At 40.9% G+C, this 25,366-nt stretch overlaps 2 protein-coding genes across 7 annotated transcripts in view; one reads left to right on the top strand and one right to left on the bottom strand.

Moving 5' to 3' along the window:
* TSKS (testis specific serine kinase substrate) overlaps window positions 1-16,516 on the bottom strand; it is a 33,952-nt gene extending 17,436 nt beyond the window's left edge. Inside the window, exons 1-4 of the mRNA XM_060780758.2 lie at window positions 16,347-16,516; window positions 13,231-13,471; window positions 6,601-6,696; window positions 5,470-5,553 (exon numbers count right to left, since the gene is read on the bottom strand). Of these exons, the coding sequence (XP_060636741.2) occupies window positions 5,470-5,553; window positions 6,601-6,696; window positions 13,231-13,471; window positions 16,347-16,516 (591 nt within the window). The remainder of the gene's footprint in view (window positions 1-5,469; window positions 5,554-6,600; window positions 6,697-13,230; window positions 13,472-16,346) is intronic.
* A 6,333-nt stretch (window positions 16,517-22,849) lies between these two features.
* The window catches only part of AP2A1 (adaptor related protein complex 2 subunit alpha 1), a 50,655-nt gene continuing 48,138 nt past the window's right edge, over window positions 22,850-25,366 (top strand). For 5 of the 6 annotated variants that reach the window (XM_060780755.2, XM_060780753.2, XM_060780752.2 and 2 more), the window contains exon 1: window positions 22,851-23,008. In XM_060780755.2, the coding sequence (XP_060636738.1) occupies window positions 22,942-23,008 (67 nt within the window). In that variant the 5' untranslated portion in view covers window positions 22,851-22,941. Of the gene's footprint in view, window positions 23,009-25,366 lie in introns of all 6 variants that reach the window. The other variant, XM_060780751.2, reaches the window with a different exon arrangement.

Raw genomic sequence — 25,366 nt, 5'->3', positions numbered from 1 at the left:
GAGAATTGGCCACCTGGAAGGATGTTGCCCAGGGGATGCCCGGATGTTTAACCATCCTGTGGGAGGCATCGCTCATATCTCCGCATGAGAAGCTGGAGCTGACAGATGGGAGCTCACCTGGTTCCCCAGATTCAAGCTGCCGACCTTTCAGTCAGCAGTCCTGCCGGGACAAGGATTCAACTTATTGTGCCACCGGGGGCTCCTTTCCACTAGTCTATGATTCTAAGTACTGTATATACTCGAGTATAAGTCTAGTTTTTCAGACCTTTTTTTAGGCTGAAAAAGTCCCCCTCAGCTTATACTCGAGTCAAGGTTATTTATTATTTTACTCTGTTATAAATACATAATAAATGCATTATTATTATTAAAATTTATTATTTTACTTTATTATTATTGTTGCATTTATTATTTTACTCTATTTATTATTATTGTTAATATTACATTTCCATTATATTACTCTATTATTATTATTATTATTATTATTATTACTTTCATTATTTTAATGTATTTATTTTTATTGGAAGGATACACAAGCACATCTACATTGAAGAAGGTCAGAATGATTTAATCAGAGTTGGGCAGTCTTATCTTAAATATTCAAAAACATTTAACCTCTTGATGCCTCAATTAATGTAATTTTATTTGTATCTATTTTTATTTTGAAATTTACCAACAGCTGCTGCATTTTCCACCCTCGGCTTATACTTGAGTCAATCCATTTCCTCAGTTTTTTGTGGTAAAATTAGGTGCCCCGGCTTATATTTGGGTCGGCCTATACTTGAGTATATACGGTAATTCTCACCAATTAAGTCAGGTCTTTTCTAACAAAAAGGAAGCATTTAATTAAATACACGTTCATTTAATTGATTAACCTAAAGTGGAATTGCTGGGACAGAAACTGAAAATAAAATTATCATTACCATAAAACAATTTTAACAGTCCATAACATCTGGGGTCTTTTCATGTTACACAATTATTTTACCCATCATGGCTGCATCCTTTTGTGTCCTGGGATTTGTATTTTTCATGAGGTGCATCGACAGAAAATTCCAAATATCTCAAAGAATTACAAATCTCATTGTTCCATGGGTGGCTCCATGACAACTAAAGAGGTATCAAAGGACTATAACTGTGTAACATGAAAGACACCTATGGTCTTACAACAGGGATTATTGAATTCACCCTCAGTTGAAGTTCCTATGCTTCAAACTTACTTTCTCTTGGGAAAAAGTGTATCATAATAAACTGCTGTTTTTAAAGTAAAGTTTGAAGCTTTTTATTGCTGCTTGTATTTGAATTATTTACGTACAGTGTCTGAAGAATTCTAGCTGCTATTGGTTTGAAATGAATGGTATCAATCCAATGGTTAGTTCCAGTTCAAAGAGACTCATTTAATCAACAAAGCTCACATAAATGTTGACTTGCCAAGTTTCCATTAATTCACTGTGCTCTTTTAATTGGGACAAGCAACAGGGTTCAGGCCAACACCTTAACATTAATACCTGTGTTGTAATTGTAGTGACTTTTGTATGTTTTATGTAAAGTGCCTTGTTGGAGCTGGAGCTGGAATTTTTAATTGAAGTAACATACTTGTTGTTATGCGTGGTATGCTGTGTACAGTTCTGATTACCTCATCTTAGCCAAGATATCACGGAGGAGAAAAAGGCGCACAAAAGGTCGTTTAAAATGATGAAAAGTGTAAAAATACATTTGCTGTGAAGAAAAGGTTAATGAAGGACAATGAACAGAGATGGGGAACAGATGGGAAACATGTGGACTGTTGGACCCTAGATTATAATCATCATCTCTGATCATTAGCTGTGCTAGCTGAGGCTAGAAACTGAAGTCCAATTACATCTGGAGGTCTAGAGGTTTCCCCAGCGTATCATAAAAGTGTATAAGCAGCATGCATTGTGAAGATTTTAAAACAAATGTTGGATAGTCATCTCCCAGAATTGTTTTAGCTACAACTGGTGGGAATGTTGGGTCCTACAGATAACTCTTGGAACCTCGTCCTTTTTTTCTTGTCCTTTCCAAAGCTAGGGCATTAAGATCGTCTGGGGAGGCCCTGCTCTCGATCCCACCTGCGTCACAAGTGCGTTTGACAGGGATGAGAGACAGAGCCTTCTCAGTGGTGGCCCCTCGGCTGTGAAATGCCCTTCCTACAGACATTAGATCGGCCCCCTCCCTGTTAGAATTTCAAAATAAAGTGAAGACCTGGTTATTCGAACAAGCATTTGAAAAGACAGTGTAACGAATATAGGAATATGGAACATTTGGATGATGAGATTGGAGCTTGATTTTAACTATGCGACGCTAATTAGATGTTTTATTGATTTATAATGATTGTTTATTATGCTACTGTTTTAATTGTTTTTAACAGTTTTATGATGTTTTGAGCATTGAATTTTGCTACTGTTAACTGCTTTGAGTCGCCCAAGGGCTGAGAAAAACGATATATAAATATAGTAAAATAAATAAATAAATAATGAAAACTGTAGTCAGCCAATTCATTTTATACAGTGTTTAATGTTGTTCTTTTTATTTTCTTATATTGCTTTTGTTATTATTTTGTTGATATGCATTTTAATATGTTATGTTTTAACTGTTCTGTTGGGCTTGGTGTCATGGAAGCCGCCCCGAGTCCCATCAGGGAGATGGAGGCAGAGCATAAAAAGAAAGTTGTTGTTGTTGTTGTTGTTGTTGTTGTTATTATTATTATTATTATTACCTAGTTGCTGCACAATTAGTAGTTAATTTATAGAAGATATAGTGATGGACCACCTTTCTCAAGAGCATAAAACAGGGATCAGAAAAATTCAAGGAGGGAAAAGTTCAAGGAGTGCCATGCTTCAGCACAGCATATTAATCGCCAGCTGCAGTAAATGTTGCCAACTGAAAGGTTGACCCAGAAGCCTAGGTCAAGATTAACTCCTGGCGTTTAGCCCACCTTCTGCCTACCTATGTGGCAGTTTTGAAAACAGCAATGTGAGTAGACAAATAGGTACCGCTTAAAGTGGGGAGGCACCCATAGGGAAATGCTAGAATAGTGCCGGTGATTCAGTCAAGCAGGAAGTTTACAAACAAAAGCTCTTCAGCAGGGAAAGTTGAGTGATGGCACCTCCCTGTGGTTGGAAGTGAGCACAGCCTCCAAGATGCAGATGATGGGAAAGCCTATATATACCTCTATCTATGTACAGTTGTCTGTCTTTTCAGTGTATAACACCATTGAATGTTTGCCGCATATGTGTTCTGTGATCCACTCTGAGTCCCCTTCAGGGTGAGAAGAGTGGGATATAAATACTATAAATAAATAAAAATAAACATTTTTATAGCAGAGCTTGGAAAAGCTAACTTTTGGGGTCTATGGTTCCCAAAATCTCCAATTAGCATTAGTCACTTGCAATTCACAATCCCCTATCCCCTGCCCTCCCCATAGCTTTCATCAACAGCCACTCCTCATAATAACTGCACACTATCTTCAATATCAGAAGCAGTGTGTCTGTGAAAACCAGCTCCTGAGAGCCTGAGTGCTTTGCTTCTCATGGCTTTCCTTTAGGACATCTGCCGGAATTAGGATTAGGTGGGTCTTTAGGTGACACCAGCAGGACTATTACCACATTCCTACAGTTATGCTGCTGAACACAATTCTAAGCAATACAGCTGAACCAACACACCATTGATGCTGCGAGCCATTTTGCCCTGCGCATGATTCTAATGTCTATTTTAAAACATCCTACAGAGCTCGATGGCTATTAATCATTGTGACAACTACATTCTGCTTCCATGCTATCAGCTGTGTGCTACAGAACATATTTATATATTTATTTTATTTACAAAACATATAGGCTGTTCTTCAGCCTCAAGGCTTCAGCGCAGCTAACAAATGATCATTTATGGGGCTGGAGAGAAAGTATGGAGTAATGATATTGCCTTCATGGCTTCTAAGTTTCCAAAGATCATCTGGTTTGTCACTGTGGAAAGCAAGATGTCAAACTTGATGGATCTTCGTCAGATCTGGCAAGCCTGTCTGAATATTATATTCAGACTTTTGTGGTAATGAAATCTCTTTCTCTCTCTTCTTTTGATAACTCAGGAAACAAGATAATACATCAGCTCAAGGCTGCTTCAGTCTGTCAGGCTTTTCTTACACCAATATGAACTTAGTCACATCTAATTCAATATAGAGACGATGCCAGAAGTGTATCACTTAAGCTTATGGAATGGCACAGTCTCTTCTCTAATTCCACTTTCTGTGATTCAGGTCTCCAACACACCAGCTTTCCCACATTCTATCTCCCTCCAGGTGTCTTGGACCACAAACCTCTTCATTATCCCCATCAGTCCTGGTGATTCTAATTGGGATGATAAGAACTCTAATGGAGGAAACTACATTTGAGAAAGCCTGCATATATGGCTTAGTTGTTCAAGTATCGGATTGAGACTTGGAAATCCAGGATGAAGTCTATGGCTGCTCCAGACATTTTGCTGCCTAAAGTGGTTCAGCAAATGGAGTGTACCTTATGCAAGGTATCTCGTAAAGCCAGTCAGGTTATTTTGTCAGAAGGCAGGCCATCCAACAAGGACTTCTCTTTATCACTTGCACCAAAAATAAAGTAAATAGATAATAATTTGTTGCCTTTTGATGCCTCTTAAAAATTCAATGACTGAGGCAGCCACCTCATTCTAACTCAGTGGTTCCCAACCTTTTTTTGACCAGGGACCACTTGACCAGGGACCACTTAACCAGGGACCACTTTGACCAGGGACCACTCTCCAACATTTGTACTAAAAGGGTTACAAATCAGTTTTTGGTCAACTTTAGATTCAGTTTGGTTATTCGGGGTGCTGATTCAGAAAATTGCATTGGATAGACCACATCAGCTCTAGTTTCTGATATAAAACATATGCCATCCAGTATTCGCCATCTGCTTGCCCAAAGAAAACCATATTTAATAAACCTTAGCACTATATGAGGGTTTTGTGAGACCAGTTGCTCTCATTGCAACAGTATAGTAACGATGAGGCTGCAGACCATATTTTAGTTCTTGTGGACCATTGGTGGTCCATGGACCACAGGTTGGGAACTACTGTTCTAGCTGATGGTGAGGTCAGCACCTCTTAAATCCCCAATGAACATGAAACTCACTGGGACAGTCATTCCTTCCCAGCCTGATGTATAGTATATCAGAGTTGTTTTGAGAATAAACTGAGGAAAAAGGAAGGCTGATACATTGCCATGAGCTCACTAGATAAAAGGCCAGAAAGTCGTGTAATTAACGAAGAATTATGGGCCACTTATATTGTGGCACAGCAGAAAGGTCGCCCACAAAGGGATGATGTTTCCATACAGTGTGGTGAACTAAGGGGAAAATCTTTAACAATGATCATAACCTATTGGCAGCTGACTCTCCTGATGTTTCTGGAGCAAGGCTTTGGTAAGCCAGCACATCCTTCCACACTCCTCACCTTAAGTTGAGTACAATACTCCTCCAGGTCCTCAGCCTCCTGTCTACGCCTCTCCAGGTTTTCACATAACACTGTACACTCGCTCTGCACACAAAGAGAGCACAAGAGGAATGGCTAAGTCAATGCATTTCAGAGGGAAACAAATAGGATGAGGGGGCCATATTGCCCTGACTTGATCAACCAGCCTTACAGACAATAAGCCTTCCTTCCCTTTCTAGAAGTTCACTCCAGCCATTCCAAGCTCCCTCCACATAGAAGTTCTGTTAGTGGCACACTGAAGCCAGAAGGAACTGTTGTTTGCTTCTCCTTCAATCCAAACAAGATTAAAATCACCACTGGGGGAAAAGTTCTGAGTAACCCTACACAAACAATTTTAAAAACATACAGCATTTGGGTTAAATCATATTTTTATCTAAATGATGAAGAGTCCATCCAATACTTTCAGATTTTTTGGATCAGTTGTTTCCTGCAGCAGAATTCTGATGAGTACATGAGACTCCAGTTGGAATGTAGCTTGAGGAAAAGACCATGAATTTTACAAGCTATCCTGGAACACTATTTACAGCTAACTTAATCTTACAAGAGGACATGGTTACAAAATGCTGAACCTAGATCAAAAGGGGACAGAGGTTCTGGGCTGTGTGTCTAGTTTTGTGGCTCCTAAATGTTAGTCTTGCTCCAGCTTGGAGCAAGACCCTCCAAAAATAGCAAGTGAAAATACTGATAAGTCAAACGTATTGGGTTGATTATTAAATAAACCGCTTTACAAAATAAAACTTAAAATTCTTGCCTCACATGAGCTCAAGAAACTACCATGGAAAGTTCAGTTGTGAGGTCTTAGTTCTAACTATGTACAGATTGTTTTGTTGATCTGCAGCTACATGCAATAACTACAGCTGATTTTGGATTCAGTAACCTTTTCCACTTCTTCCCACCTGGAAGGAGTTAAGGAAATGTGGTAGCCTATAAAAGAACATAACAAACCAACACAGTAGTTCTCAAAGAAACCAAAGTTTATCGTTTAGTTGACAGCCGCAAGGGCAAAAGAGAGCAAGCCCATGCTGGAGCCTGAGACCCTTGGCAAGATGCTCTCTACTTGAAGTGATGGTGAGAGGGGAACATTCTCCAGACCTGCAGGTTCTGAACATGGCGGTTGACCTTGGACGTCCTCTCCTTGAGGCTGGTGATAGAGTCCTTGGCTCGCAACAGGCCGCTATTGCTCACTTCCTGCAGGAACAGAGTGTAAGGAGGAGTCAGGGTCAGGTAAATAGTCCGGTTAATTCTGACCTCTTGAGACTTTCTGGGTATTGGGTTGTTGTAGTTTTTTCAGGCTTTATGGCCATGGTCTAGAGGCATTCTCTCCTGACATTTCGCCTGCACCTATGGCAAGCATCCTCAGAGGTAGTGAGGTCTCACTACCTCTGAGGATGCTTGCCATAGGTGCAGGCGAAACGTCAGGAGAGAATGACTCTAGACCATGCATGGCCATATAGCCCGAAAAAACTACAACAACCCAGTGATTCCGGCCATGAAAGCCTTTGACAATTTCTGGGCATTGCTTTCAACTCCCAAGGTTTTAAGACTGGCAGGGTACAGCTGAAGACAGCCTTTTAAATGAGGGAGTCTAACACTTGAGACCTTTGAAGTATATCATGAATTACTGAAAGACACAGAGGACCCATCTATGCTGCCATATAATGCAGCTTCAGGCTCCTTCCACACCGCCCCTATATTTTATTTATTTATTAATTTAAAATATTTATATTCTGCCCTTCTCACTCCGAAGGGGACTCAGGGCGGAGCACAGCATATACACGGCAAACATTCAATGCCGGGACACAGATTCACATACAATACATAAACATTAAAAACATTTATTAAAATATTAAAATACACCATTCAAAACCATCCTAGTCATCCGCATCAAATCATTGGCCTGGTCATCTTTCCCATTGCCGCTTTATTGCGCTGTCCCGAAAGCTTGGTCCCACAGCCAAGCTTTTACCATCCTTCTAAAGGACAGGAGGGAGGGGGCCAACCTATATACCAGGATCTGATCCAAGATTATCTGTTTATCTGGCAATGAAGACTCATATAACCCAGTTTAAAGCAGATAATCTGGGTTCAGATCCTGGGATATAGGGCAGTGTAGAAAGAGCCTCAGAATGCAGTTTAACAGTGACTAGGCAAGTGAGGTTTATATATCTGTGGAATAATGTCCAGGGTGGGAATAAGAACTCTTGTCTGTTTGAGGCAAGTGTTAATGTTGCAATTGGCCACCTTGATTAGCATTTAATAGCCTTGCAGCTTCAAAGCCTGCTGCCTAGTGGAATCTTTTGTTGGAAGGCATTAGCAGGCCCTCCTCCTGGACATTCCACAGATATATAAACCTCACTTGCCTAGTTTCCAACAGACCTCTCAACCTCTGAGGATGCCTGCCACAGATATGGGCAAAACGTCAGGAGAAAATGCTTCTGGAACATGGCCATATAGCCCGGAAAACTCACAGAAACCCAAATCTTAAATCTGTTGGATTTCTAGTTGTTGGGCTGTTATCAAAGGAAACAGAGTAAGGCTAGTAAAAAGAAAGAAAAATGAAAGAAAACCCTGGCAAGCATATTTTTAAAAAAATGTGTTTTAGATAAGGGATGGAAAACATATGGCACTACAAATGTTATTGGACTACAACTCTCAGCATCTTCCATTATTGGCTTGTGGAGAGGTTTATTATTCTCTCTCTAGATTTAGAGATATGATACCCCAGGTCTTATTCAATATCTATTAATTAGTAATTGTAGAACACACTAATTATTTAATACTTTTCCTTAGTCATTAGAGACATAAAAGAGAGTAAGGGATGATCATCTTAACCGCTTTACAGAAAACTTCAAACTTTGAGATGCCCAGCTCTGATAAAATTATTCATGTGCAAAGCATTTGGCATTTAGTTATTAAAATACTGGATCAGAACCAGGGACAACAGAGATCAAAGCCACAAAGTCACAATGTATAGCTCACTGAATGACGGTGGCTAATCTTTCCATCTAATCTACTTCACAGAGTTGTTGTATCAAAGTGATAGTACAGAATCACTGATACCATGCCAAGCTTCTCAGAAGTGGTATCGGATCAAAATATAGCAATTTGACCTAACTACAATCTCTGTATTTTTCACTGCCCCTTAGAATCTGTCAGAAAAGAACAGAAAGTTATCTAAACCCCACAGGAATAATATTCTGTTCATTAGAATCTGTCAGAAAAGAATGGGAAGCTATCTTAAATGCACAGGTGTAATGTATAATGATGGCTTCTTGTGATCTAATTTCATACTGCTCAGAATGGTGAGCCATAAGCTGGAACTGGTCCCTGAAGATAACCAGGAAAGAAAGGAACAGTCAAAGAATAGAATAGAATAACTTTATTGTCATTGTACATTGTACAACAAAATTAAATACTTTCCCCACACCCATCTCTCCACACTCCAACCACCACCACACAGTCTCCAATGCCGTATCAATGCAAAACCATGGAGTTCAATATAGTTACAGCTCTAGGATAAAAGCCATCTCTCGGTCTGTTTGCCCTTGCCTTTGTCATCCCGTATCGTTTGCCAGATGGTAATAGTTCAAAAAATACATTGGGTGGGATGGGCCCTTAAGAAGCTCCGAGCTTTCATAAGGCTGCTGGACTTATAAAGTTCTTCAAAAGAGGAGAGAGGGCAACTAATGATTCTCTGTGCAGTAGTGGTGACCTTTTGGAGTGCCTTCCTATCTGCCACTGTGCAGTTACCAAACAAATAATAACTAAAGGTAAAGGTAAAGGTTTCCCCTGACATTAAGTCTAGTCGTGTCTGACTCTGGGGGGTGGTGCTCATCTCAATTTCTAAGCCGAAGAGCCAGCATTGTCCGTAGACACCTCCGATGTCATGTTGCCAGCATGACTGCATGGAGCACCATTTCCTTGCCACAGAAGTGGTGCCTATTGATCTACTCACATTTGCATGTTTTCAAAATGGTAGGTTGGCAGAAGCTGGGACTAACAGCAGGAGCTCACTCCATTCCCCAGATTCAAACCGCCAACCTTTTAGTCAGCAAGCTCAGCAGTTCAGCGGTTTAACCCATTGTGCCACCAGGGGCCCAACCAATAATTAATGGGCACAAATATGGTACCAGTTCCTGGTGCTTTTGGGGTGTGTGGGGTTGATGCCAGTTTGTCACATCAGATCGCTGAAGAGGGAACTCATCTATATAAGGAATCATAATTCTAATATAATTATTATTGCTTCTTATTTTTCTTCTGACTGAGGATATTGAGACAGTGATAAAAACTGGGCCAAAAAGGATTGCCCCATAGAATGAGAGCTTGTATAGACTGTCTTCTCCTATACTGAACTCCATGGTTTCGCATTGATGTGGCATTGGGGGCTGTGTGGTGGTGGTTGGAGTGTGGAGGGATGGGTGTGTTGTTTTCTGATGTGTGCTGGGGAAAGCATTTAATTTTGTTGTACAATGACAAAGTTATTCTATTCTTTCTGCCACAAGGGCTTGTCACTCAGAGAGCTGACATGACAATGGAAAGTCCTTCTTAGGGTTTCATCAATTCTGTGTATATTCATAATTTGTGAGTAACTGGCAGAAGCAAGCGTCTGGGTTGCCCCTTCTAAAAGGGGCTGGGGGGAGGGGGAGATACATAAAAAAGGGAAAGGGAAAGGTTTCCCCTGACATTAAGTTTAGTTGTGTCTGACTCTGGGGGGTGGTGCTCATCTCCATTTCTAAGCCAAAGAGACAGCATTGTCCATAGACATCTCCAAGGTCATTTGGCCAGCATGACTGCATGGAGTGCCATTACCTTTCCTCAGATGGGGTATCTATTGATCTATTCACATTTGCATGTTTTTGAACTGCTAGTTTGGCAGAAGTTGAGCCTAACAGTGGGAGCTCACCCTGCTCCCCAGATTCTAACCGCTGATCTTTCGGTCAGCAAGTTCAGCAGCTCAGCGGTTTAACCCACTGCGCCACCAGGAGGACAATACATAACTAAAGCATTTTTGAAAGCTTTTCAGCCAACCTTAATTTAAAGATGGAGAGTCCACACCGTTAGAGGCCATTTATTCTATTATCGAACAGCTCGTACAATAAATACTCGTATAAGGTCTTCCAAATGTTTAGATTTAATTTCCATTCTTTTTTCTTTGTGAGTTCATCAGGATAGATGCACTATAAAGCATTTAACAAAAGTAATAATAAATAATAAATAAAACTTTATTTGTATCCCGCTACCATCTCCCCAAGGGACTCGGTGCGGCTTACATGAGACCGAGCCCAAAACACAGCAATAACAAAGCAAAAACTACAATAGTACAAGCAGTAAATAAAACTCATAACAGCAAATAAACAATAAACATTAACAATAGCACGACGAAATTTAAAAACTTATAGCTGGGCCAAATGTAATAACTAAAATTTAAAAATATGCTGGACATGGCAGGTAAAATATGATTAGGGTGAATTTTCGGGAAGTAATGCTAAACATACTACTTTTGATATGAAAGGTGTGGGTGAAAACACCCAAAGGAGTCACTATTGAAGGAATCTCTCTCCTGTTCAATTCCACTTATTGAACCACTTTTCTTTCATGGACATCCTGTGGCTTTCTACTGGAAATTAGGTAGATAGCGGAGAAAATGGCTTCATGAAATGTAGATCAGCAAGTTAAACAGTGGTGTAAGGGGAAAGGATTCTGTTGATCCTTTCCCCACATGCTCTTTCTTATGTAAAAAATAATCTCATCCCTGTATTACAGGTGGATAGACCAAACAGTTGCTTATGAGTGGAGGGTTGGGGTCTCTCATATAGTAGACCCACATATCCAATTCTAGGCACAGATACAGAGGAGCAGAAAGCAGACAAAGCTGTTTGTGCCATGCAATCTTTCATGCTCAATATCCTGAATTAGCCTGTTCCCGCCGGTGCAGTGAAGGATGTTTTTCCTTCACTGTTGCTGCCTAGTTACTTTCTGAACATGAAATAGGGGTGGGAGGCAGGATCTAAGCTTCAGGAAGCAATATGTCTGAACATTTTGTTGAGCTGTAGCTACGAAACAATACCAGATTTTTAAAGTCTGACAGAGATTGCGAGAAAGCATACCAGACTGAGGTGAACACCTTCTGAAGCTCTTGCTGGCATTATGTCTGCACTCCACCTTGGATGTCTGGTCTGAGACCACAATATAGTTCATGTATGAAACTCCTCCGCCTGTCAGTATAGGATTGTGGGATCACATTACACAGAAGCTGAACATTTCAGCTCCAGAATCAACATGGACATCCTGTGGCCTTCTAGGAACCATTCTTTCCTCAGTGCTGGAATTTGGCTGTTGGAGTTTGTAATTTTGTTCAGTCTTAGAAATATGGCTTTGCTGTAATTCTACTAAAAGTCATAACAGAGTCTATTTCTGAGATTCTGTAATAGGTGAACTAGACATGACATCTATATGTTGGAACAGTGGTTCTCAAGCTGTGGATCCTCAGATGTTTTAGGCTTCAACTCCCAGAAATCCTAACAGCTGGTAAACTGGCTGGGTTTTCTGGGAGTTGTAGGTCAAAATATCTGGGGACCCATAGGTTGAGAACCACTGTCTAGGATATAGATTTAAGATGTATAGCAAGGCAGGATCTACTCCTAGGCAAAGTATGGAAGCTACCTAAATGGCAAATGGTGGAAACAGTGGGGGAAAGATCTGAATGTCCCACAGTTTGCACTATACCCTCTCTAAGCTAGCCTGCTGCTTTCAGGTATAGCAGGACCCGTGCCATGTCAGTGATAGTGCTGTAATTTTACATTTCTGTTTGGTAAAAAGAGGATGAGACTGGGTGACCCATGGATTCCTACTTTGAAAAGAAAGCACAGAGAAACAATGAAAAGGGCACAGAGAGGAAAGAGATGTTTTCTCAACCTGTCAAGGCCATTAGGAAAGTATGGAGATTTATGGGCAAAGGAGCTTGAAAAAACTTCTGATAAGATATTATTTTGTTTCATTTCGAAGAAGTACTTATGGCTAATTTTATGTTAATTTCCTGTTATCTGGATTATTCCTGATGGAGGTAGATAGATAGATATAAATGGGTTGTTCTATGAAGATGTAATGCTGTTTTGTTGTCAATCTTTTGGCTATAAACTTTTATAGAACTTTCATATAAATACAAATTGCTATACTTTGGGGGGAGACTATATCTTAGAACACCTTTTTCAAGGGTCCAAAATTCACTGAAACACCAATATGGAAATAACATTCAACCGTCACTTCAATCAACTTCTGCACATGGAAGTAAAGGAATCCATTTTTGTCCTTGCACTCAGGGAATAAAATGTTCAGAACTTGTCCAAGGGTGAGAATAAGGCGCCATCTACACTGCCATATAAAATCCAGGTTATCTATTTTGAACTGGATTATATGGCAGTATAGATCTATATATCCAGTTCAAAGCAGATAATCTGGATTACATGACAGTGTAGATCTAGTCTACTGTGGCCCTCCAAATGTTGTCAAACTGCGACTCCCATGAGGTGTATCTAGAATGGCTAAAGGTAAGGAATGCTGTTAAGAAGTTCAACAACATCTGCAGACACACACAACTCAGCCCTTGCAAGGGCAGTAACCCGTTTTCAAAGAATTAAGAGTTTTTGGCTGTTCTGTTGATGGAACACTGCTAATCCAATGGGACATAATCATCAATAACAAACACATTTATACTTTCTTCACCTGCTGGCTGGATGTGTCATCATCATCATCATATTCAGACCAAACTGACTTGATGGGGAGCAGGGGTGCGCTTCTTTCGCCGGCTGCTCCCCCAGGAGGACTGCCATCATCCGTGGATTCATTCTCTGTGGTGGAGTCATCACGTTCTCCATCAGTCAGGTTCAGCAGAGAAACATTGGTGCAGGCAGAAGATCGCTTCAAGTTGAGCTTGGAGTTTTCACTGGCCAAGTGGGGTTCAACACTGAAGTAGAGAAAACAGCATGCAGATCAGCCACTTTCTCCCCCTTCTCTACTCTCCAACATTTTCCACAATCAGTTAACTTAAGGCTGTGATCCTAAGCGCACTTTCCTGGATGTAAGCTCTAAACTGATGTTTAGCAAACATCATTCCTAAAACTAGATTGTCCTTATGTTGCTTCCATATCTGTTTTAATCTCGTCTGTTTTTAATTTATAGGTTCATCTACACTGTAGAATGAATGTGGTTTGACATCAGTTTTACCACCATGGCTCAATGCAATGGAATCTTGAGAGTTCTAGCTTGGTGAGGCATCCACACTCTTTGTCAGGCTGGATCCACACTGCCCTATATCCCAGGATCTGATCCCAGATTATCTGTTTATCCCAGACTATCTGGCAGTGTAGATTCATATAATCAATTTTAAGGCCAATAATCTGGGATCAGATCCTGGGATATAAGGCAGCATAGATCCATCCTCAAAGAAGGCTCAAGACCTTGTATAGGTACAACTCCCAGGATTCCTAACATTGATCCATAGCAGTTACGATGGCATCAAACTATATTCATTCTACAGTATAGAACCAGCCTCCCATGTTTCAATTAGATTTATGGATTTATCTATTGCTGTTTTTATCTATTGGAAATGTGCTCTGAACCTTGGGAAGAAGAGATTAAGAATTATTATTATTTGTACCATATTTTTTATTCTAAGATGCTCTCATCACCCTCTCCCATACAAACGTTGAGGGTGCTTTTTATATATAAAACTTTTTTTCTTGGGTGATACTGGAATTAGTGTGTCTTATAATTTATAGTGTCTTAGAATTGAAACATTATTATTATTATCCAATTGATTTTAAACTATGAATTTTAAATGCATATTCTATTAGTATTTTAATCTTTGTACAGTACTACATATTTTAACTTAACTATTTTTGATACTTTTTTTAAATCTGGGTGTTGCACGCTGCCTTGAGTCATGATGGGAGATGGCCATTATTATTATTATTATTATAGTTATTTATTTATACTCTGCTTTATCTCTCCCACAAAAGACTCAAAGCGGCTTAACATAAAAGCACCAGCATACAATTTAAAATATACAAAATGTCAACATTAAAACAGGATTAAACATAAACAGTATTTTAAAATTCCCAGTTAAAAACCATTAAAACATGTTCAACAGTATTATTATTTTTATTATTACCCATGCAATTTTAAACTATGAATTTACATTTGATTAGTATTGTGTCTTAATCATTGTACTATCGATATGTCTTTTAATATACATATTTCATGGTATTGTGTTTTATCCAGGTATTTTAACTACTTTATATACTCGAGTATAAAGCTAGTTTTTCAGCCCTTTTTTAGGCTGAAAAGGTCCCCCTCAGCTTATACTTGAGTCAAGGTTATTTATTATTTTACTCTGTTGTTGTTGCTATTATTATTATTATTATTATTATTATTTTACTCTATTATTATTACATTTATTATTTTCCTCTCTTTATTATTATTAGGATAGGTAAGCACATTTACATTGAAGAAGGTTAGAATAATGGTTTAATCAGAGTTGGACAGTCTTAGGGTTTTATGTAAATATTCAAAAACATTGACCCTACTGTCGCCTTAATTAATGTAACTGTATTGGTATCTATTTTTATTTTGAAATTGACGCATAGCAGCTGCATTTTCCGCCCTCAGCTTATACTCGAGTCCATCCATTTTCCCAGTTTTTGTGGTAAAATTAGGTGCCTCGGCTTATATTCGGGTCGGCTTATACTCGAGTATATACGGTATGTTGCACCCCACCTCAAGCCATGAGAGAAGACTGCTAACAAATAATTTTGTTTTCGTTTATTATTACCCATGCATTTACATTCTATTAGTACTGTGTCTTAATCTTTGTTCTGAATATGTCTTTTAATATACGTATTTCATGGTATTATATTTTTCTATGTATTTTAACTGTATTGTGCCCCACCTCAAGCTGTGAGAAGAGGCCAGCAACAAATTATTATTATTATTATTATTATTATTATTATTAATAACAACAACACAATTTTAAACTATGAATTTACATTCTATTAGTACTGTGTCTTCATTTTTGCATTATCGATATGGCTTTTAATATACGTTTTTCATTGTACTGTATTTTCTCTAGATATTTTAACTGTGTTGTGCCCCACCTAAAACAGTGAGAAGAGGCAAGTAACATATTATTATTATTATTATATTATTATGCAATTTTAAACTATGAATTTACGTTCTATTAGTACTGTGTCTTCATTTTTGCATTATCGATATGGCTTTTAATATACGTTTTTCATTGTACTGTATTTTCTCTAGATATTTTAACTGTGTTGTGCCCCACCTAAAACAGTGAGAAGAGGCAAGTAACATATTATTATTATTATTATATTATTATGCAATTTTAAACTATGAATTTACGTTCTATTAGTACTGTGTCTTCATTTTTGCATTATCGATATGGCTTTTAATATACGTTTTTCATTGTACTGTATTTTCTCTAGATATTTTAACTGTGTTGTGCCCCACCTAAAACAGTGAGAAGAGGCAAGTAACAAATTATTATTATTATTATTATTATTATTATGCAATTTTAAACTATGAATTTACAATCATATATTGTGTCTTCAATATTATACTATCGATACGACTTTTAATATGCGAATTTCATGGTATTGTGTTTTATCTAGGTATTTCAACTGTGTTGTGCCCCACCTCAAATTGTGAGAAGAGGCAGGTAACCAAGTGTTATTATTGTCATTATGATGACATTCCCTTCTCCCTCCCCGTCCCACAAGTAGCGCATGGCACCCCACCTCCACCCCCTTCCTTCCCAGGGCTCCCACCCATGGAAAGAGACGGCCTTCTTCTTCTTGGGGAAGCCTTTGGTGCCACTAGGCTTGCTCCCCAGTTGCTCCTTGCTTCCTTGGGGCCGACCACAGGCCCACGGCGGGGTGTCCCCAGCCTCGTTGATCTCCTTGGACTGCCAAATAGTCTTCACCACCAAGTTGGACATCTCTGGGTTTAGCATTGAATATCCGGCTCAAAACGTGGATTTCCTTTCCGACTCTATCCTGAGGGATATCGACCATCTCTGAGCCAACTGGCTCTCCAAGGAGGGCAAGGGGTCTCCCAGCTGCAATCTGTGGTATCACAACCGTTGCCATGGCGCCAAAGGTCACATGACCTCTCTGGGGTTCCATCATGGCTTTTGCCACTAAGGTTCTACGATGTCAGAGCACCTTTCAGAGGAAATGGGTCCAAGGCCATAATGCTCAATGAGGTTACATTTACACTGTAGAGTTAATGCAGTCTGGCACCACTTAAACTGCCACAGCTCAATTTTATTTATTCATTTATTTCGAATATTTGTACCCAGCCCTTCTCAACATCCTGGGGGGACTCAGGGTGGCTTCCAATCGGCAGCAATTCGATCCTTCATATATACGTAATATAAACAAACAGTCAATAATCATAAATAGTTAAAAACATTAAAACAATACAATTAAAATCTACTAAGAATTACCACTCTGGTGGCCATTATTAGCCAAAAACTGTGGTTGGATGCTCTATCAAATTTACCCATAGTTCATTTTTAAGCCATTGTCAGCATTGTTATTGTCACTGTCCGCTTAATTACCTGGCCCGACATCCATGTTCTTAACTTCCTCTTAAAGGTGAGGAAGGATGAAGATGACCTAACTTCCCCGGGGAGTGAGTTCCACAGACGGGAGGCCACCACCGAGAAGGCCCCGCCAAGTGTGTTTGAGACAGAGGCGGGGCCAAGAGCAGAGCCTCCCCAGAAGATCTTAAACTCTGAGGTGGGACATAGAAGGAGATACGTTCAGACAGGTACACTGGACCAGAGCCATATAGGGTTTTATAGGTAAAAACCAGCACTTTGAATTGTGCTCGGAATTCTATGGAATCATGGGATTTGTAGTCTGGTGAAGTCCTAGTACAGGCATGGGCAAACTTCAGTCCTCTGGGTGTTTTGGACTTTAACTCCCACAATTCCTAACAGCCTGGAGATTTGCCCATGCCTCCACTATTCAACAGAGAAGGCTGAAGACCTTGTAAAACTACAACTCCCATGAGTCCATAGCATTGAGCCATGGCAGTTGTATTGCATTAAAAAAAAAAACAACGTTTGCAACTTGGCATTCTATTAAATGTCCTTTGACCAGTAGCTGGCCACTTGGAGTGCCTCTGGTGTTGCTGCAAGAAGGTCCTCCATTGTACATGTGGCAGGGCTCAGGTTGCATTGTAGTAGGTGGTCAGTGGTTTTCTATAATGGCAGTTGAAGTGATGTGATGTTAAACTGCATTCATTCTACAGTGTAGATCAGGCATGGGCAAACTTCGGCCCTCCAGGTGGTTTGGACTTCAACTTCCACAACTCCTAACAGCTGTTAGGAATTGAGGGAGTTGAAGTCCAAAACACCTGGAGGGCTGAGGTTTGCCCATGCCTGGTGTAGATGCAACCTTTTGAATGCAGAATAGTGTGTATACCATATAGTATCCCTTTGCTGCCACAAAAAGGAAGGCCAATTTGGTATTTAAAGGGAGTATAGTACACTAAACCCCAATTGTTTTAAAAGAACAAACCATGGGTATTTCACTACCATTTTTAAAAATTCACACATGTCAAAATCTGGTTCTCCATGTCAGTTTATGTGGCTTTCCAGATGCTGGATGATAGCTCCTATATTCCTCATTAGACATCATGACTAGAGCTGATGGGAATTGGGATACAGTACCATCTGTAAGGCTGCAGTTTGTTCTGTTTAGTTGGAGAGTGGAGTTTGGATTTAGATACAAGGCTTGTGGATACGATGTCTGCCTTTAAAATGTCCTTTAGCCCTTCCCCATCCTCAGAGCCAGAAGTGATGTTGGGTTGCCATTCCCATTATCCCCAGTCTGTATGGCAGATAATCAAAAGTGATGTGAGTTGTCATTCAATAAAATCTGGTGACTCAAACTGAGGAAAAAGAGCACCTACCACTATGTCAAAAAATTATAGTGGGCCCTCTGTATCCAAGGATTCTCCATTAATGGATTCAATGGCCCTTCCACAGCAAACATAAGGCTGATGTGACCCTCAATGTAAATGAATCTGACACCCCTGATCCACACATTTCTGATTCTGGGACAATCCACAATCCCAACAAAGGATTCCCCTAGGCAGTATGAAGCCAGACCTTGAAAACTGCTAGGCCATTAAATGCTAATCGAAGTGGCAAATGGAAACATTCACACCTACCTCCAACAGACAAGAGTTATTTCTCCCACCCTGGACATTCCACAGATATATAAACCCCATGTTTCTAGTTTCCAACGGACTTCACAAGTTCTGAGGATCCCTGCCATAGATGCAGGCAAAATGTCAGGAGAGAATGGTTCTAGAACATGGCCATACAGCCCGAAAAACTCACAGCAACCCAACTCTCAAAGAGTTCTCAGGGACAAAATTTGAGGATTCAGTGCCACCAAAATCTTAAATTTGGCTGCAATGTTATGCCTATATATCTACCAGGAACTCTGGTGATAGTTAGAGGAGACCTCAAAGGCAATCCAGTCTAACCCCATTCTGCCATGAAGGAACACACAATCAAAGCATTCCTGACAGATGGCCATCCAGCTTCTGCTTAAAAGCCTCCAGAGAAGGAGACTCCACCACACTTTGAGGCAGTATATTCCACTGCCAAACACCTCTTACCATTAGGAGTGCTTCCTAAGATTTGTTTCTGCACAGGCCTATGTAGATGAGCACTATTAATGTACTTCACCCTATGCCTCTGCATTAAAGAGGAACAGATTTCCCTGGTAAACATAACAGCTTTGACAGAAAACAACATTTTCTTGCTCTCCATGCCTGACAAAGTAACTACTGTAGATTAAGATCAAAAGCTTGTTTGCTTTGCAAACTAAGAACCAAAATATACATGACAGCACCCATAGAGGAACGGTTTTCCCATTTAAATACTTCCTGCAAAACCTGTCATATAAAAACATCCTCACATTGAGGGTTTTGAACAAGTAGCATCAGCCGAATCCGATGCTACGTTATTTTTTTTTACAACGGAAAGGGTTGACTCAGGGTGCAACTACATCCTGTTCTTTTCTTGCATGTCAGGGGGTTGGAATAGATGGCCCATTTGGTCTTCTCCAATTCTATTATTCTATGTTTCTATATACTGCAGAATTAATGCAGTTTAGCATGGCTTTAATTGCGATGGAATCCCGGATTTTGTAGTTTTGATGAGGCAACAGCAGCGTGGGAAAGCTGAAGACCTTGTAAAACTACAACTCCCAGGATCCCATAGCATTGAGCCATGGCAATTAAAGTGGTGTCTAACTGCATTAATTCTACAGGCATGGGCAAACTTGGGCCCTCCAGGTGTTTTGGACTTCTACAATTCCTAAGAGCCAGTAGGGTCCAAGTTTGCCCATGCCTGGTGTAGAAGCACCCTTAATTACTTACTTAGGCAATCCTTCGTTGCTAGAGGATGATGGTCTTCCAGATGTGGTGTCTTGGCGGTGGGTCTGTAGGTGGCTGTGGAGCCCTGTTCCCGATCCGCATGTTCTCCCACAGTGAGGACATCGGTTTCCAAATGGAAGGCTGTCCTGGTCAGGGTTGGCGTGGCGCACCTTCCTCTTGGCACGTTTCTTTCTTTCGCCCTCCATTTGTGCTTCAAATTCCGCAGCACCGCTGGTCACAGCTGACCTCCAGTTAGAGCACTCAAGGGTCAGGGCTTCCCAGTTCTCGGTGTCTATGCCACTGTTTTTAAGGTTGGCTTTAAGCCCCTCTTTAAATCTCTTTTCCTGTCCACCAACATTATGTTTCCCATTCTTGAGTTGGGAGTATAGTAACTGCTTTGGGAGACGGTGATTGGGCATTCGGACAGTGTGGCCGGTCCAGCAGAGTTGATGGCGGAGGACCATTGCTTCAGTGCTGGTGGTCTTTGCTTCTTCCAGCACGCTGATATTTGTCCGCTTGTCTTCCTAAGAGATTTGCAGGATTTTCCAGAGGCAGTGCTGATGGAATCGTTTTAGTAGTTGCATGTGACATCTGTAGATAGTCCACGTTTCGCAGGCATACAGCAGGATTGGGAGGACAATAGCTTTATTAACAAGCACCTTGGTAAACCCTATGGATGTTCTGGTCCTCAAACACTCTGTGCTGCATTTGGACGAATGCTGCACTCGCAGAATTCAGGCGGTTTTGTATTTCAGTGTCAATGCTGACTTTTGTGGAGAGGTGGGTGCCAAGGTAGCGGAAATGGTCAACATTTTCTAACGTTACACCATTAAATTGTATTTTTGGCATTGCAGAGGGATTCGCTGATGCCTGCTGGAAGAGCACTTTGGTTTTCTCGATATTCAGTGAGAGGCCGAGTTTCTCATATGCTTCTGCAAAGGTGTTTAGAGTGGCTTGTAGAGATAGCACACACTACATTGTCATCAGCATATTGGAGTTCTATAACAGATGTTGTGACCTTGGTTTTGGCTTTCAGTCTACTGAAGTTAAATAGCTTGCCCAGAAGTGGTTTGGCATTTAAATTCTCTAGAAACAGATCCTAGATAGCACTTGCCATATCTTCACATTGCTCTATATAAGTACTATTTTTTATCTTTAAAAAAAATAAAATGGTACTAAAAACTTACTAATTCTCATCTTAATAAATATTTTAAGCAATATTGGGAATGATAATTTCAAAATAATATTACTATTATTGTAAATAAGTATTATATTTATTATAATAAATATATATTATTATTATTAAATACTACTACTAAGATTGTTTATTTAGTAGCCATCCCCTGCCACACATTGCTGTGGCCCACTCTGGTGGTCATGGGGGTTCTGTGTGGGAGGTTTGGCCCAATTCTATCATCGGTGGGGTTCAGAATGCTTTGTGATTGTAGGTGAACTATAACTCCCAGCAACTACAACTCACAAATGTCAAGATTCTATTTTCCCCAAACTCCACCAGTGCTCACATTTGGGCATATTGAGTATTTGTGAAGAATTTGGTCCAGATCCATCATTGTTTGAGTCCACAGTGCTCTCTGGATGTTGGTGAACTACAACTCCAAAACCAAAGGATACTGCCCACCAAACCCTTCCAGTATTTTCTGTTGGCCATAGGAGAACTGTGTGGCAAGTTTGGTTCAATTCCATCGTTGGTGCGGTTCAGAATGCTCTTGGATTGTAGGTGAACTACAAATCCCAGCAACTACAACTCCCAAATGACGAAATCCATTTTTTTAGTGTCTTGTGTCCAAATTTGGTGTCAACTTGTCCAGTGGTTTTTAGGTTCTATTAATCCCACAAACGAACATTACATTTTTATTTATATAGATTTATTTATGACATTTATATGCCGCCCTTCTCACACCGGAGGGGAATTAGAGCGGCTTACAAAATATATATACATACAATATATTATATTATTAGCATAGTACAATATCAGTATTAAATATTACTATATTGTACTATACCATTATATTGAAATATTATTAGTAATATTACATGTAAAATAAATATGTAATTATAATAATATATTATTATTATTATATTGCATTACATTATAATATTATAAATATTATATGTATATACAATAAATTATATTATATTACATTATATTAAATAATATAAACATTAGACTATCAACAACAATAAATGTAGAAGAAATAATAGTACACTTAGATAAGAAGAACTCGAACCACATGGAAGAGGATTTGAATCCATGCCTTTCCATCCTTTAACATTTCTCTTTTGCGCCTATTGGCTCAAACCTCGTGACGTCAGCTGCCCCTCCCAGCCCAGTCTCCAAGTCTCCTCTCCCCAATGTTCCTTTTGCCGCCGTTCCGCTGTCACCTCTTTTAGCCAATGAAAAGAAGCATGCTGCTTGAATGACAAGAAGCTCTTCCTCCAATAAGAACCCAGAAGAAGTGTTGACTGTCCATCAGTGGGGCGGGAACTAAGCGTGCTGATTTCGCAAGAAGCTGGAGAGAAGGAGGGCGGGATATCCCTTGAAGGACATTCCTCAGAACCACTAAGAAGAAGAGATTGTCTACAAAGGGGCGGGAGGGAAAGAACTATAGGCGGGACATGTCCTAACCTACGCCCAATGGAAAATGCAGGACGGCAGGGGACTTATTTGACATAAGGGGCATGGCGGAGCCAATAGGGAGAGGGATAGGCGGGATTTAATCCTCTCTGCCAATCATCTAGGAGGATGCTTTGCCTTCAGTGAATAGGAACAAGGATGGACTTGACAGGCGGGGTCTCAAGCCAATGGGATGCAAAATCGCCTACGACGGACGTAGAGAGCGGCCAATGGGATAGTCCCTGGTCGGTTCGGTGCTGCTGGGCCAGGTTTCGGGCGCGGAGCGGAACGGAGCGTCGCCGGGGTCCCGATCCGCCACCGCCACCATGCCGGCCGTTTCCAAGGGAGACGGGATGCGGGGCCTGGCCGTATTTATCTCCGATATCCGAAACTGTGAGCAAATGGGGAAGGCTGGAGGAGAACGGGAGGGGAGGGGCCGTTGAAGAGGAAGGAGGGAATGGGAGAGGGCCGAAGGGGGGCTCGGAAAGGGGCCTCGGGTGGGATTGCGGCCGGGAAGGAGGCAGGAAGCCGGTTGACGGCCAGGCTAGGCCAGGCCAGGCCAAGGAGGGCCCTTGGGAGGGGCTCCTGGGGGCCCCTTGGCTCCAGCCTTGCTCTTGGAGAAAAATTGTGAGGGCATCCACACTGTGGAGTTGATCCAGTTCCATCCCACTTTAATTGCCATTGCTTGGGACCCTGGGAGTTGTAGTTTGGCCAGGCACCAGCACCCCTTTTTTTGACAGACCTTGTGAAACTACAGCTCCCAGGATGCCCTGGGAGTCCCAAGTTTTTGCCAAACTGAGCTAGTTCCACAACTGTGTCTCCACTGCACAATTATAGCGCTTTTAACCCCACTTTCACTGCCATGGGATCCTGGGAGTTGTAGTTTGTTGGGGCACCAGAGCTGTATATGCCTCACAAAACTACAACTTCCCCAGGACTGGATAGCATTGAGTGATTGCAATTAAGAGTGGGATCAAAACTGCATTAGGGTTGTTGTAGGTTTTTTCGGGCTATATGGCCATGGTCTAGAGCAGTGGTTCTCAACCTGGGGTCTCCACATGTTTTTGGCCTACAACTCCCAGAAATCCCAGCCAGTTTACCAGCTATTAGGATTTCTGGGAGTTGAAGGCCAAAAACATCTGGGGACCCCAGGTTGAGAACCACTGGTCTAGAGGCATTCTCTCCTGACGTTTCGCCTGCATCCATGGCAAGCATCCTCAAACATAGTGAGGTCTGTTGGAAGTAGGAAAAAGGGTTTATATATCTGTGGAATGACCAGGGTGGGACAAAGGACTCTTGTCTGCTGGAGCTAGGTGTGAATGTTTCAACTGACCACCTTGATTAGCATACACTATAATGACCTGAGAGTGCCTGAGAGGTGATTAGACAATACATAAAACTGCATTAATTCTACAGTGTGGATATAGTTCAGGCTGGCTGGCTGGCAAGGGGAGATTTGACTAAGGCAGGCATGGGCAAACTTTGACCCTCCAGGTGCTTTGAACTCCCAAAATTTCTAACAGCCGGCTGTTAGGAATTGTGGGAGTTGATGTCCAAAACACCTGGAGGGCCAAAGTTTGCCCATACCTGCTCTAAGGTGATAAGTTGGACTTACGAGTTGGCTACAGTGTCAGCTGTAGGTTGGGTGACAGGTTTGGCTTAGGAGTTCACTTGGGGACATAGGGTGAAATATAAATAAAGTATTATTATTATTTGATACATAATAATATTAGTACACAGTAAACAAGATCACTATCCTGGCTTTTGTGTTTGCTCACACGCCGGATACTTCCCAAGTGTCTAGGACTCTGTGATGTTTCGGCAAATAATGTGTGCAGATTCTAGTAGGGTGGCCTTTTGCAGCTGACAGATGGTATTTTTGTCAGCGTCTATTGTTTTTAGGTGCAGGCCAAGGTCTTTAGGCACTGCACCCAGTGTGCCAATCACCACTGGGACCGCCTTTGCCGTCTTGTGCCAGAGTCTTTGCAGTTTTATCTTTAAATCCTCACATCGTGTCAGCCTTTCCAGTTGCTTCTCATCAATCCTGCTGTCGCGTGGGATTGCAACATCAAAGATCCATACTTGGTTTTTTTCCACAATTGTGAGGTCAGGAGTATTGTGTTTCCAAGAACTTGTCAGTCTGAATTTGGAAGTCTCAGAATTGTTTGATGTGTTTATTTTCGTAACTTTTTCAGGCTTGTAATTCCACCAATTCTTTGTCACAGGCAGATGGTATATTATTATTATTATTATTATTATTATTATTATAGCAAAGCAGCTTTTTGGAACTAACTTGAAAAACAGAGCGAGCCACCAGGTGCCAATGTGGAAGATGGACATTGTTGTATGGTTGTAGACTGTGGTCTCATCTCCACTGACTATTTAACACAGTTTCAAACTGACATTGAAGAAAGTGGTTTCGTCGTGCAGATGAATACACAAAGGAAACCCTGGTCCAGATGGTGATAAGACAAACTATACAGAGGATTTTCTTTCACACACTTTTGTGGGACTTTCTCGATGCCACAGTTTGAAGCTAGGTCTGAATTGCATTAAATGGTCAGTGCAGATGGGGCTTGTGTGGAGGTGGACTAGGGAGTGGGTGCTGGAGAATATGAGGGTTGCAAAGGAAAAAGGGGCATGAGAACCAAGGTTAAATATTTGAAAGGATGTCATGTTGATGAGTGGACAAGCTTTGTTTTCTGCTGCTCCAGAGACTAGGACACAGTGGAGCCGTAGATTCAAATGATT

Source organism: Anolis sagrei, chromosome 6 (assembly GCF_037176765.1).
Source record: "Anolis sagrei isolate rAnoSag1 chromosome 6, rAnoSag1.mat, whole genome shotgun sequence".
NCBI lineage: Eukaryota > Metazoa > Chordata > Lepidosauria > Squamata > Dactyloidae > Anolis > Anolis sagrei.
The sequence above is the reverse complement of the archived record's forward strand: the minus strand, read 5'-3'. Positions and strand labels throughout refer to the sequence as shown.